Genomic DNA, 13,492 nt, shown 5'->3' on the forward strand with positions numbered 1-13,492 from the left:
ATCTTATAGGTGAGGAAGCCTTAAGCCTGGGAGGAAAGAGGAAAATGACTTGCTTAACATCACAGAGCTGGACTTTGGAGGAGGTAGAACAAGAATTTGGCCTCTGCTGCCTGGTTCATTTTTCTGTACCTTATGGCCATCTCCATGCCAGCTCTACACACAAACCAGGGAGGGAATAATTTAGGAGACCTTGAACACTGGAGCCTTTGGATGATGAAGAGTGAAAAGAAGGAGAGAAATGACACTGGAAGCCAACTTCATTTTCTCCATGTGGCCTCTGATAATAATGAAAAGACAAACAATCCAATTAAAAACTGAACAAAGGACCCGACTAGACATTTCTCCAAAGAAGATATACAAATGGCCAATGAGCCCATGAAAAGATGTTCAACATCATTAGCCATCTGAAAAATGGAAATCACAACACAACAAGATGCATCCACTAGAAGGGCTATAATAAAAAAAAAAAATGGCATTAACAAGGTTAGTGAGGATGTGGAGAAATTAGAACCCTCATTATACTGCTGGTGGGAATATAAAATAGTGCAGTCACTTTGGAAGAGATTAGCAGCTTTTCAAGAGATTAAACATAGAATGACCATATGACTCAGCAGTTCCACTCCTAGGGATATACCCAAGAGAAATGAAAATATGTGCACATCCATATAAACACCTATACATGAATGTTCATAGATGCATTATTCGTAACAGTCAAAATGGAAAAAGCCCAAGTGTCCGTGAATGGATGACTGTATAAACGAATTGTAGTATAGTATCCAGCCATACAAAGGAATGAAGACCACGTATACGTTACAACATGGGTAAACCTTCAAGATATCATGCTAAGTGAAAGACGTCAGCCACAATGGGCCACATATTGTGTAATTACTTTATATGATATACCCAGAATAGGCAAATCCATAGAGACAAAAAGTAGATTAGTGATTATCTAGAGCTGTGGGTGGTGGTGAGGGGGGCTGACTGGTGAGTATAGAGTTTCTAGTTGGGTGATAAAAATGTTTTAAAATTGATTGTGATAATGATTGCATAATTCTGTGACTGTACTAAAACCATGGAATTTTTACATTTTAAACAGGTGAATTTTATAGTATGTGGATTATAGTTCAATAGAACTATTATATATTAAGGAAACAGAAAAAGCAAAAAACAAAGACCCCAGCCTACTAAGATTCCCTCTTCAGCGAGATCTGATGTGCTCTCTGGCCTGTGGTCCTGTGGGTTGACTCATTCCTTGTTTTGCATCACCTTAACGTTCAGCTGGACTCTTTGCTGGATGTTCTACAGCATCTCTTAGTCTCTCTTAGACTTGGATCTTGCTGGTAATTGTCTGCTACTGACTTTGACCCCTTTCTGCTCTCTACAGTTCATCTTCAAACAAGCCCACTAATGCCTCCTGACAGCTTGCCCTTGCCCTTAATGCTCCTACTCACTTCCTTTCCCAAGGGTAGTAGGCAGGTCTAGGGGGTCACTTGGGCAGGACCTGGACAAGACACTGACTGGCCTTGGTCTGGGCTGTGTGAGGATTCAGAACAAAATTAATTAATTTCTCTTAATTTCTTTCTTTAATTCTCATAGATCAGGAATAGCCCATATCCCCCAAAGGAAAGAAACTGTCATTTGATGGTATAAGATGCGCAGTTTTGACTATGAGAGTGACACAGAAGACTCACTCACCCACACCTCCATGGGTCGTCTTGGCCTGTATGTCCTCACAGGAGTAAAGACTAGGATGTTGAGGGCCCCACAGTGAGTGAGGAAGACCAGCAGCCATCTTACTTTCTACTCACCTTAACATCTTAGGAAGGGATTCACTCATTTCATGGAGTGTGAAAGATGGTCTCCAAGAGAAACTCTACAACTCTACAACTGATAATAGAATAAAAGAAAGTGATGGCTGCCCACCAGAAATAAGTTTCGGACAAATTAAAAGGATGGACACACTTGGCCATGGTTTAAGATCTGAGATCTGGAAGCGTCTCTTTTATACCCTATACCAAGACAAGAAAATGCCGTTCAAGAAATTTGCTCAGTAAGTGGCACAGGGGGTGTTGACTGGTTCATAGAGAGAAAATAGTTTCGGTGTGTGCCTAGAGACAGCCTGTGATAGAAAGTGCACACAGGAATCCGAAGGGACCCTAGAGATTGGATTCAGAGATAATCCAGTGGTCTAGATAACATGCCTGAATTCATTAGTTGGGGGATTCCTCGGGGTCTCAAGATTATTCCTCAAGAAAGTCAACACGGGGATGGGCAGCCTAAGGAAGCTAGTGTCCTCCACTGGTGATGACCCTGGCCCTCCAGCCTGGGACTGTGATCTATGGTGTAGGGAATCACAGACCCTGAACACCAGAGCTGAAAGGATCCAATGTGATAGCTTCCCCCTCATTTATAGATGACAAACCTGGGGTTGGGATATAAAATGAGTGTGTTCAGATTGTGGGAGAAACGGATCGTGTGGCCTTCCCGTACTAGAGAATAAATGGGTTGATTCCTCCTCAGCATCTTTCAGCTTGTGCTAGAGGAGGAGTTCAGCTGGGCTGGTTTTGCAGTATGAGCCAGGGTGCCAGGGAGCCGTTGTCCCAGAAACACAAGGCGTGGATTTGGGTTTGTAGGCAGACATTGGGCAGACTCAGAGCTTCCTGGTGTTGAGTCCTGCAGTAAAGGCCCTTGGTCATTCTGACTTTCATTTCTGTGCCTGTCATGTTGTCTGTCTAGACTGTTTCCGTAAAGGCCCTTGGTCATTCTGACTTCCATTTCTGTGTCTGTCATGTTGTCTGTCTACACTGTTTCTATCTTTCTTCTTCATTCCGTTCCTCCCTCTGTGAGAGCAAGTGGGAGCCCATAAAGTGTTCAGGGGAATGATGTGACCTGATCACAGGACTCTGGCTGCCGAGTGGAGGCCAGCTGAATGGAATGGAGCCATCGGGAGGTGGGTGCTGTGGTCCAGGTGGTGGCAGCTTGGGGCGACGGTGGAGGAGGTGGTAGTCCGGTGGTCATGGTGGGCGTGAGTGGAAAGGGCTGCAGCTGAGCCACAGTGCAGAGTCATTGTCTGCAGGACTTGGTGATGGACTGACCAGTGCCTGGGAAGCAGAGGTCGAGGATGGCACCTGGATTTCTTTCTGGATCCTGCAGCTTCCTGTTCCAACTGAATGACAGGGGTGTGGAGCAGAGGGAGGCACAGAAGGCCCTGGGCCCCCTTCTGTAACAGTATCGGAGGCTTTTTCCAGAGACAGCTGCCCCCCCCACACACCCGATGGTGTCTAGAGCATCTCAGGAAAAGTGGCTCTCATGTTCTCGTGGCACTCACAGTTCATACTCTAGTGACACCATTGAAAATTCGCACCAGATTACTTTGGTGACAAACCTACTCGCTCCGGAGCTGTACTTTCTGCTGCTTTCGAGCAACAGCTGGCTCCTGAAAGTGGCAGAAGAAGACTAGACCTTGAGCATTTGAATTCCTGTAGTGGTTTCCAAAGGCAGACACACCAGGTGGGACCCGTGGGCCCGAGAGGAATATATTAGCACTTCCATTTCTGTGCAATTTCAAACTTCTCTCTCTACACTCATCATTGGTAAAATCTAGTAGTGCGATAGCCCATGCATTTAATTTAAAATGGATGACTTCAGTAGGATGGAGGATGGGCTTCAACTGTTTTCTTTTTTTCTCTAGATGAAAATATCTATCAAAAATGTTCAGAGGCCACTGCCTACAGTAGGTGATACAAATGAACCAGCCACGCTGCCCCCGCCTTACTGACCAGGCTCCTTGGTGATGGAGGCACTGGGGAGAGCATTTCAGGCCGTGCCCGGAACATTCGATCCTGCATCTCTTCCCAGCATCCCCAGAACCACTGCCCGGTGGTCTGAGCTTTCGTCAGCCACATCCTAACTTCTCTTGGCCTCAGTCATGAAACCATAGACTCGGAATAGATATTAAATGGCTTTATGCCTGTGGTTCCCAAACCTGGCTACATGGAAGGGACGTTTTTAAAGACCCGGTGGTACCTCAGCTTCTCCCTGGAGAATGTGACTCGTAACGTCCGGGGAGGGATCCAGGCATTGGTAAATTTAAAGCACCCCTTGGTGATTTGGAGTCATAGCCTGTTTTGGGAACCAGTGATGTGGGCCAGCTTCGAATCCCGCCCTTGAAGGGAGGACTTGAGACACTGGGAGGTACAGAGAACATTCAGGGAGTCCAGCAGACAGGCGGAGATCGAGGCATAGTTCTGGAAATACCGGCTTGCCCCATCCGGTGACATACTCTCCGTCGTCTGTAAGACTCTCATGAGCTATTGAAATATTGATGAAACACAGGAGTTGAATGAATGAAATGCATCAAAAGATGGAATTAAGCCAGCATGCCCTTGAAGAGGCTCTCTCTGGAGCAACGCTGGAGAAACCAGAAATCATCTGCACTCACTGACTTCCTTCTCCCAGCGTCCTCTTCTCCCGGGGCATCACTGTCCAGAGCGGGGAAGCTGCGTCTTGTGATGCTCTTTTGCCCCCAGAGCCCTGGGTAGCCTTGGGCAGGCTTTCTGGCCCAGAACATGATGCTGCCACAGCTACGTCCCACTGCCCGAGCGGAAGACTAGGAGTCCTTCTTCTCTGCCACCTCCAGCCCATTGGCCAAGATTTTGCCATTAAAAAGCTCAAATCTGTCCACCTCTGCTTCTATTCCACTGTCCTAGCCAAAGCTACCAGAATCTCTCCCCAGGATGACACTAAGACCCTCCTGCCCCCTCTGCCTCCCCTCTCCTTGCCACTAACCTTTTTCCCACACTTCAGCTGGGGTGACTTTTTCAAATTCATCTCTTTCGGTGGCTTCTCGTTTAAAGCAAAGATCCGTTTGCTCCGTGGGGTCTAAGGCCCGGCTGGCGGGAGCCCTGCCCGTCCATCCAGCTTCATTGTCAGGCTCTGCTCTGAGGTACAGACCCTCGGCTGTTTTTCCAGTTTCCTGCATATTCAACTCGTGTCGGTGTTTACGGGCACCCACATCCAGCGGCTTAAAGGAACAGCCAATTCGCTCACCATTCTGGAGTCTGGCCATTTGGGCCGGGGTTATCTAGGTGATTCTTCTGCTCTTTGCAGCACGGGTGGGTTCATTCACATGCCGGTGGCCGGTCAGTGGCTTGGCTGGAGGTGTCCGGTCCAACCGAGGCCCAAGGCACGTGATAGAGGCCAGGCCGGACCCCCTTCTCCCCACGGTCTTTCATCCACAGCTTCTTCAAAGCATGGTGGACTCGGGATCCCGAGACGGAGAAAGCAAAAATTCTAAACCCTCCTAAGGCCTGGCCTTGTACAGTGTGAAACATCACTTCTAGTACGTTCTACAACTCAGGGCAAGTCTTAAGGCTAGCCCAGATCCAAGAGGATGAAGAGTAGGTCCAACCCTTTATGGAAAGGAGCATGGGAGGGATTGTTGCAGCCGTCTTGAACGCAGCCCACGTGCGAGGGGCGTAGGCTCCCCCTACACAAGGCCACTGTGCCTGGGCTGCTGCCCCTAGGCTTGGGCTCTTGTCCTCGTGGCCAACTTCTTCAACCAAGTTAGCTCAGTCTGGGCCGTCTGATGACAGCTTACCCGTCCTAGGTCGAGATACTTTCTCTGAGCCGATGGGCCCATATCCCTCTCTTGGCGAATGCTGGCTTTTCCAGCACTGTGTTGCTTTCCTTCCTGGAATTAGCTTCCTGTCGGAGCGTGCACATCTGCCTGTGATGATTTAGTTCCTGTGTTTCCCTTCCAAGACCATCAACGTCACGCACGCGAGGAGCGACTTGTGTGTCGGCCCTTCTTCCTCTGTCTTTCCCGCGCTGGAAAGTAGGCTCTGAGTGGAATTTTCTGGTTGAATGAAGTAGTTGATACCTATTCCTGGAGTTACTACACCTCCTGACGGTCACCTCCCCACTTCTCAGGTAAAGGGGCACCAGGAGCCACGCTGTGACAGTGTCACGGGCATCCGGGCCAGTGCCCAACCCCGGTGATTCACTCTAGGTTTGCTGGGCCCAAGAGAACATTGTACCATTGAGACACTAAACGGTCTGAGAGCTCCTTGCCTCTCCCCAGATCATGCAGGAAGAGCTGAGTGGCTCTGAGTTGGTGCCCCCTGAGTGTGCCAGCTGGTATCCACAGGGCAGAGCCCAGGACAGGAAGCCCGTGTTCCTGCCGCCGGCCTCCCAGCCTGGCACGCCACCTCCCACTCTTGTTAAAGAGGCTGGGGGTGTGACCTGGCCCTCTGTTCTCTGAGCCCACTCAGCAAGGAGGGCCACCTGACAGCCCTTCCAAGCCTAGTCACACCCCCAAGAATAATCTGGAATAATTTGGACGATCCCAACCCTGGTTTATCCTGACCTTGGGCTGGACTGCTTACGCAGGACTGGCACCAAGTCGGCCTGCCTGTGGGTTCTGCTCCCACCTGGCACCTCTGTGCTTACGCCTGGGTTTCTGGCTTTTGCCGAGGCCCTTCCTACACCTGCGCCTGTGATCCCTGCTCGGAAACTGGTCCTCACAGAACCCAGCCTTGGCCCTCATCACTTCACCTTTCCTTAGCTCCCCAAACTGGAATCTGTCCCTTGAGTCTTCATTTCCCCTTCTCTCTGTGGACTACCTATCGATCTGCCTGTGTGCTTTTGTCCTGGCTTCATTGAGATAGTCACACACCATTACGATTCACCCATTTAAAGTATACAGCTGTGTTTTTTAGTACATTCAGAGTTCTTCAGTGATCACCTCGATCAATATCAGAACGTCTGTATCACCCTAAAAGGAAGCCCCATGCCCACTGGCAGCCACTCCACCTTCTCCCACCCCAGCCCCAGGCAACCACCGGTTTTCTTTCTGTCTCTATGGGTTTTCTTATACTGGACATTTCATATAAATGGAATCATGTAGTATACTGTCCATTGTGACTGACCGCTTCCCCTCAGCATCCCCTGAATGTTTTCAAGGTTCACCCATACTATAGCACGTGTCACTATCTTATTTATTTTACTGCTAAATAATATTCCACCATATGGAATATTTATTTATCCACTCGTCTGTTCGTGAGCATTTGCTTAACTGTAGGTCATGAAGATGTGCCCTTGTGTTTTCTTCTAAGACTTCTGCAGTTTTAGCTCTTCCATTCAGGTCTTTGGTCCACTTCAAGTTAATTTTTATACATGCAGTGAGGTGGTGGCAAAAATTCATTCCCTGGTGCGTTGTCTGGCACAATTTGTTGAAAATAACTATTTTCCCCCTTTGAATTGTCTTGGCATCCTTGTTGAAAGGCAGTCAGTTATGGGGCGCCCTGATCATTGTAGAGCCTGCTTCAGATTCTCTCTCTTCTTCTCCCTCTGCCCCTTGTGCTTCTGTTTCTCTCTCTCTCTCTGTCTCTATAAATAAATCTTTTTTTAAAAGTCAGTCAGTTATAAATGTGAGGGCTTATTTCTAGACTCTCAGTTCTATCCTGTTGTCTGTCCTTACACCGGAACCACACTGTCTTGATTATAGGAGCTTCCTGGTACATTTTGAGATCTGAAGAGAAGTCTTCTAGCTTTGTTCTTTTCAAGGTTTTTTGAGTCTCTTGTATTTCCACATAAATTTTCAGATCAGTTTGTTAATTTCTGCAAAGAAGACGTCTAGGGTTTTGATGGGGATTGGGTTGTCTTCACATCAGTTTGGGAAGTACTGCTGTCTTCACAATATTGGGTCTTCAGATCCATGAACATGGGATGTCTTGCCATTCATTCCCTGAATCCCAAAGCTTCCCAACACTGCATACCTGTGCAACCCCTGGAAGTTCTGCCACTGTGTTTTACCCTTATTCCCCATAAACCTTTAGCCATATTTGCACCCCCTGACTTGGCTTCCTTCCACTATCAGCAGCTGCCATGCCATCCCATGGGGGGGAACTAATTGTCAGGTCCCTAATGAAACTACTCTGGATTGCCCGCTCTCTACCAATCTCTTAGCTCACAGTCTCCTCCTTGAACGTGCGGGCTCATGGTTACAGAGAGAATTTCTCGTCTGTATCATCTCCCTGTAGGGCAGCCAGAGTTGGGAAATAGAAGATCACATGCATGTGGATTTTGCCACCAAATTCGATCAATAAAGACCAGGGGTGGTGTGCAACTTGCAAGAGGGTCCCGGCATCCTGCAGAGGGGATCCGGGACACTGGAGGGTGCAGTGACTTGAAGTATCCCAGCTTGAGACCAGCAGCGCTGTCTGTGCTTGCTGGCTCAGCTCAGCCGAACTCTGTTTACGGAGAGTGTACACAATCCTCATGGCAGGACAGCAGTCTGGGTCCCTGAAACCTCTGTGTCCACTCTCCCCACCAGGATCAGGTGGTTTATTTCCACAAAGCAGTCCTTCTTAACAATCAGAAATGCTTCCTTTTTCCTGCCTGGGGCTGAGAGAGGTTGGATAGTCTGGCTTTCCCCCTCAAGCTGGGCCTTCTGAGCCCGGGTGCCTGCCATGCCCACACAGAGAACAGCAAGTGTCACTTCCTTGGGCTTTTGCATGCCTCAAAGGCAACTGCCACTTCAGCCTTCCACCTCCGTATTCCAGCAGTAACAAGTGGTGCCAGCACGTGGTAACACTGGGGCACATGGTTCCAGAAGGCTGGGCATCTGTGCTCTTGGGACTCCAAGATAGAGCATATTAACAATGCATAAGTAGACCATTGCACACTTTGTGCCTATATGAATAAAGATGGTTTGGTTTTCAGTTTGAATTTTCCGTTCTAGGTCTGCAAGGCATGGCTTCTGCCAGGTGGGAGAAAACACTCCACAGGTGCCACTTTCTCACTACTGAGAACTTAAAAATACCCATGCGTCACCAAGGGCACCTTAGGTCAATGGGTGCCTGTTACCCAGAGCTCTGTTTTCACATCCTAAACTATTGTACCTATAAAAGTCCCCCCAAGCCCTCTTTGACACGTGTTAGCTAGGTCAGGTTCATCTACACTGCAGTAACACACCAACCCTGAAATATATGAGAATGCATTTCTCACTTGTGCTGTCTTTTGACCATGGCCCTGGGGCCTTGGGGAGGGGCCGTGGCCTCTAGGAATTTCTCTGTCCGGCTGATAAAATCCTTTATGCCTCCAGGTGTGGCTCTGCGGGGGCAGCATGGAGGTCCTGCCTTGCTCACGAGTGGCCCACATCGAGCGGAAGAAGAAACCTTACAACAGCAACATTGGTTTCTACACCAAGAGGAATGCCCTCCGGGTTGCTGAGGTCTGGATGGACGACTACAAGTCTCACGTGTACATAGCGTGGAACCTGCCCCTGGAGGTAGGGACGCAGCAGCTCTCCCCCATCACCCTGGGCCAGTGGTCCGGTGTTTAATGGGTCACCGATCCCTTCAGTCAGTTGGTGGTTCCTCCCCAGAGAAGTGCTTGTACTTGCAAAATTATAAGAGCATCTCGAGGGGGTTCACAGACCTCCAGGTGGTAGAACCCCTGCTTTATGTGGGGACCAGCATAGTGGAGACCTCAAAATCCATTTACAAAGAGTAGAAGGATCTTGTGGGTTAATCCCGGTCATGGTAGAGTAATCCGGATGCCCTGCTCTTGAACGAGCTCTGCATCCGAGAGATCCCGTACCAGGGGTTTGGTACAGGCCCCATCATTTTCTGACTCTGTGCCCTGTCCTGGAGCTCCAGCTGCCCCCACGACATAGGTACCCACTGTTTACATGACTCATCAAGTCTCCTCCCTCTTCTGCCAGGAACACTAAACCCCACAGGAGTATTGCTTAGTGGCAGTATCCCAGCTTGGTTGGAGTCCGTGCTCTGCCAACCACTGGTTACGCAATCTCAAACAAATCCATTTCTTGCCTCTGTCTCTTAGGTTCCTCTCCTAAAAATAGCAATCACAGCAAGTCCTCCTTCCTAGGGTGATCGGGAGAACTAAATCTGAAGTACCTGCTTAAGTAGTAAGCACTACGGTAGTCAATCTTAGTACCAGAGTACTCAGTAACCGATCTAAGTACCAGAGCACTCGGTACCCGATCTCAGTACCAGAGCACTCAGTACCCAATCTAAGTACTGGAGCACTCAGTACCCGATCTAAGTACCAGAGTACTCAGTACCCAATCTAAGTACCAGAGCACTCAGTACCCGATCTCAGTACCAGCGTACTCAGTACCCAGTCTAAGCACTCAGTACCTGATCTAAGTACCAGTGTACTCAGTTTGAGTACTGAGTACTGAAATGCTCCTGATATGTACTTAGGTCCGTAGCACAGTGGGGTGACCAGCACCTTCAGCCAGGGCTGGATTTATCTCTTCAGTCATACCTTAGATGTCTCAGCCATGCCCCGAGAGAGTGGCCTGGAATTGTTCCCACTGAGATCTGGCAGCCTCTGCGTTTCAGGAGGCTGGAGCCCAGAGCCGCAGAGAGGCAGCCGACTACGTGTAAGAATGACAGATGAAGAGGACAAAAGAGAAGAATGTTTATCATATTGTGACAGTTCTAAAATAATGTTCTGAGACATGGACACTCCCCTCATGGCCATACAGCACTTCCTAGGTATCAGGAGGCCAGAAGTGATTTTACATGTGATCATTTATATAAACACAGACAACGCTTGCTGAGCCCTTGCTATGTCCCTGGTGCTTGGTCAGTTCCTTACTCGCAATATCTTGTGTAGCCCCATAACAAGCTGCTGACATAGTCTTCCATGCCTCAGTTTCCTCGTCAGCAAGGGGTTGTGAGCTTAGACCTCATTGCGCTCTTGTGAAGACAGATGCGAGGCTTAGAACAGAGAGAGCAGAGCAAACATTAAGGGATCAGTAAATGCGGGCTTGACAGGGACCTCTCTGCTGCCCATTTTGCAGATGGGCAAACTGAAGCTCTGGGAGGCTGACGTGACTTACTTACGCCCTGCGCATAGCATCGGCCAGGCCAGGGACGCGCGCTCGCGCCTTTATCCCACTCTTCCCCAGCACAGTCACTGCTGTTCCTGCTGGTGCGTGGGAAGCTGTCGCCCACAGAGGCCTTGTTCTCAGTCCTGAGTTCAGGGCTGCCGACTGGCTCCCAGCGCTTTCCTTGAACAACCTCAGGCCAGCAGCAGCCCCCACGCTTCTCGAAAACGGCCGTTCTCTTCCATTGTGCTCAACACGGTAAAACCAAGAGTTCGAACACCACAGGCCAGGTTTGCCTTTGGATTCTGAAAGTTTTACCTTGAAGGGGATTTTTCCTTTAAAATCACCGTTTGGCTGATGAAAGAAAGGAGGCTAACGGAACAACGGGAACTCGCCGTGGCCCCGCGCGGCGGCCTGGCTGCCCGTTGCCCGTCGTGGCAGAGCCGGCAGCCGGCCTCCTGGTCCGCGGCCCTGTTGCGGCGGAGCCTGCGGAGCCGCACCTCAGCCGCGCTGTTCTCCCGTCAGCACCCGGCAGCCCATTACAGGTTCATTTCTGTAAAAGCAGAGTGAATTATTCATTAGAACATCATTACAAGCTTTGCAGTGGGAAATTATTTTCACTTCTGTGTATAATGAACTTCACAAAGAGCCAGCAGAGGGGCAGAGTCACCCGGGTAGGGAGAAGAAAGACAGGAGGTGGTTCCAGGCGTTTATTTCCTTGTCTTAATCAAATAATTCCTCCAGTAATTGGCTCTGGGAGTCGCTGAGGATATGCGGGAGAGACGGAGCTGGGGACGTAGGTTGTCAACATCGCTGTGTCCCTGGGTCGCCTCGCGTGGTGATAAGGATGATTGACTTTGGGGGCTGCCAGGGGACAGGCTACGCCAGGGGACAGCAGTCTCGCTTGGGGGGAGGCTCTGCGATCGAGTGAGTTCCCTTGAGCCGACGTACCAGCAAGCAGGCAGGATCTGAGGTTTCTCCCGGACGGTGTCGGTGAAGGCCGCCTGTCCTGTCCTCTGGCCGGAATCCCCCGCCCTGACCCCGGTCCCTAAAGCCTTTGCTTCTGCTTTCAGAACGCGGGGATTGACATAGGCGATGTGTCCGAGAGAAGAGCCTTGAGGAAGAGTTTAAAGTGCAAGAATTTCCAGTGGTACCTGGACCACGTGTACCCGGAAATGAGAAGATACAATAACACCGTCGCGTACGGGGAGGTAATTAAGACCACACTTGCTCTCCGCTTTGGTAGCTGTGAATTAGGCTGCGGACTGCTTTGATGGGAGGAATAGAGAATAGAGTCTTCACTCCTTCAAGAGGGGGTTTGGAGCTGCAGGACCTGGAAGCAGGGCTCCCACCTGCTGGCCGGGGACAGGGTAATACATGTCACAGTGAGGGCATGGGCCAAGGCTCTGGTGGCCGGTTCTGCCTATGGGTGTGGAGTGCGTGACCAGTTCTGTTTGGACATTCGTGAGGTTCCCCCCAGGACCTGTAAGTGAGACACTGAGCAGGAAGTCGTGTATGAAGACAGGCAGTGCCTGGAGCCGTCCATTGCTCAGGCCGGGGTCGAGCCCCTTGTCACCAACAGAAGGGCAGATGTTCTTGGATTTTCTGGGAGGAGATGACATCACCTCTCTAAACATCAAAGCAGATAGACTTTTCTCTTATTACCAATGCCGTAGTATGCATTGTAGAAAATTTTGAAAATCATAACAGCGATCAACCCTTACAGAGTGCTTTGGATGTGCTTTTCACATGTGAACTCACTGTTTACCCTCTTTATGACGTAGGAGTATTGTTTCCATTTTGTTGATCAGGAAGCTGAACTTAAATGAATTAAATAAATTACCCGCAGTGTCAGCCTGTGAGTCATGAAGCCAGCCTTGGCCAAAGACATTCTGATTTTGTGGGTACTATGTACAGTTTGACGCTGGTCTTCACTCTGTGCGTGTATGTGGGCATGTGCATTTTTTAAATTCACACATGTACATGTTTTTTATAAGTACATCTCTGTCTCTGTATTCCTAGACCCGTGGTATCCACTTGTGGAAAAATTTGAATTATTAATGCCATACGAAGGATATTTTCCTGTGTCATTTCTGCCTCACTAATAACGATTGTATATGATGCTACCTTTGGGTGGGCTGTGTTTTGTTGAAAATATAGACATCTGGCTGGTTTCCATTTTTAAAATATCATCAGCACCGCTGCTGAGAACACACTTAAATGTAAGCCTGGTCGCTTCCTTGAGTTGTGTGTCTGGACAAGGAGTTGGTGGCAGAGTCGGGTCAGGGCACGGGCAGCCGGATGCGCCAGACCAGTGGGGACACCCCACGAGCCCCAGCATTTGGGTTCCTTCCCAGGGCTCCCTGCGGCTGCCCTGTGACAAGCACGCTGACACTCAGAAGGCTCTCTTCGCCAGAGTGTTTCCTTTTTCTGTGTGTATTTTCCTACTCCGTGCCCGATGCCTTTTACAAGAGGGAAATCAGCTGCAGGTTAAACCATCAGGGTGCAAGGGAGGTGTCGCCCCTGAGCCGGAATCTGGATTAGGGGCTGGGGAAGGCGACACCAGTGCACCGGGGAGGGTTGAGGACAGTAGCTGTCACCCAGCAGTGACTACTAACAGGTCCAAAC

General features: G+C 49.5%; 1 protein-coding gene across 2 annotated transcripts in view; it reads left to right on the top strand.

Annotated features, from left to right (window-relative positions):
- GALNT17 (polypeptide N-acetylgalactosaminyltransferase 17) overlaps positions 1–13,492 on the top strand; it is a 417,968-nt gene that overhangs the window by 368,858 nt on the left and 35,618 nt on the right. For both annotated transcript variants that reach the window (XM_059414740.1, XM_059414741.1), the window contains exons 7-8: positions 9,107–9,292; positions 11,938–12,075. In XM_059414740.1, coding sequence (XP_059270723.1) covers positions 9,107–9,292; positions 11,938–12,075 — 324 coding nt within the window. The remainder of the gene's footprint in view (positions 1–9,106; positions 9,293–11,937; positions 12,076–13,492) is intronic.

Source organism: Mustela nigripes, chromosome 11 (assembly GCF_022355385.1).
Source record: "Mustela nigripes isolate SB6536 chromosome 11, MUSNIG.SB6536, whole genome shotgun sequence".
In the NCBI taxonomy this organism is placed as follows: Eukaryota; Metazoa; Chordata; class Mammalia; order Carnivora; family Mustelidae; genus Mustela; species Mustela nigripes.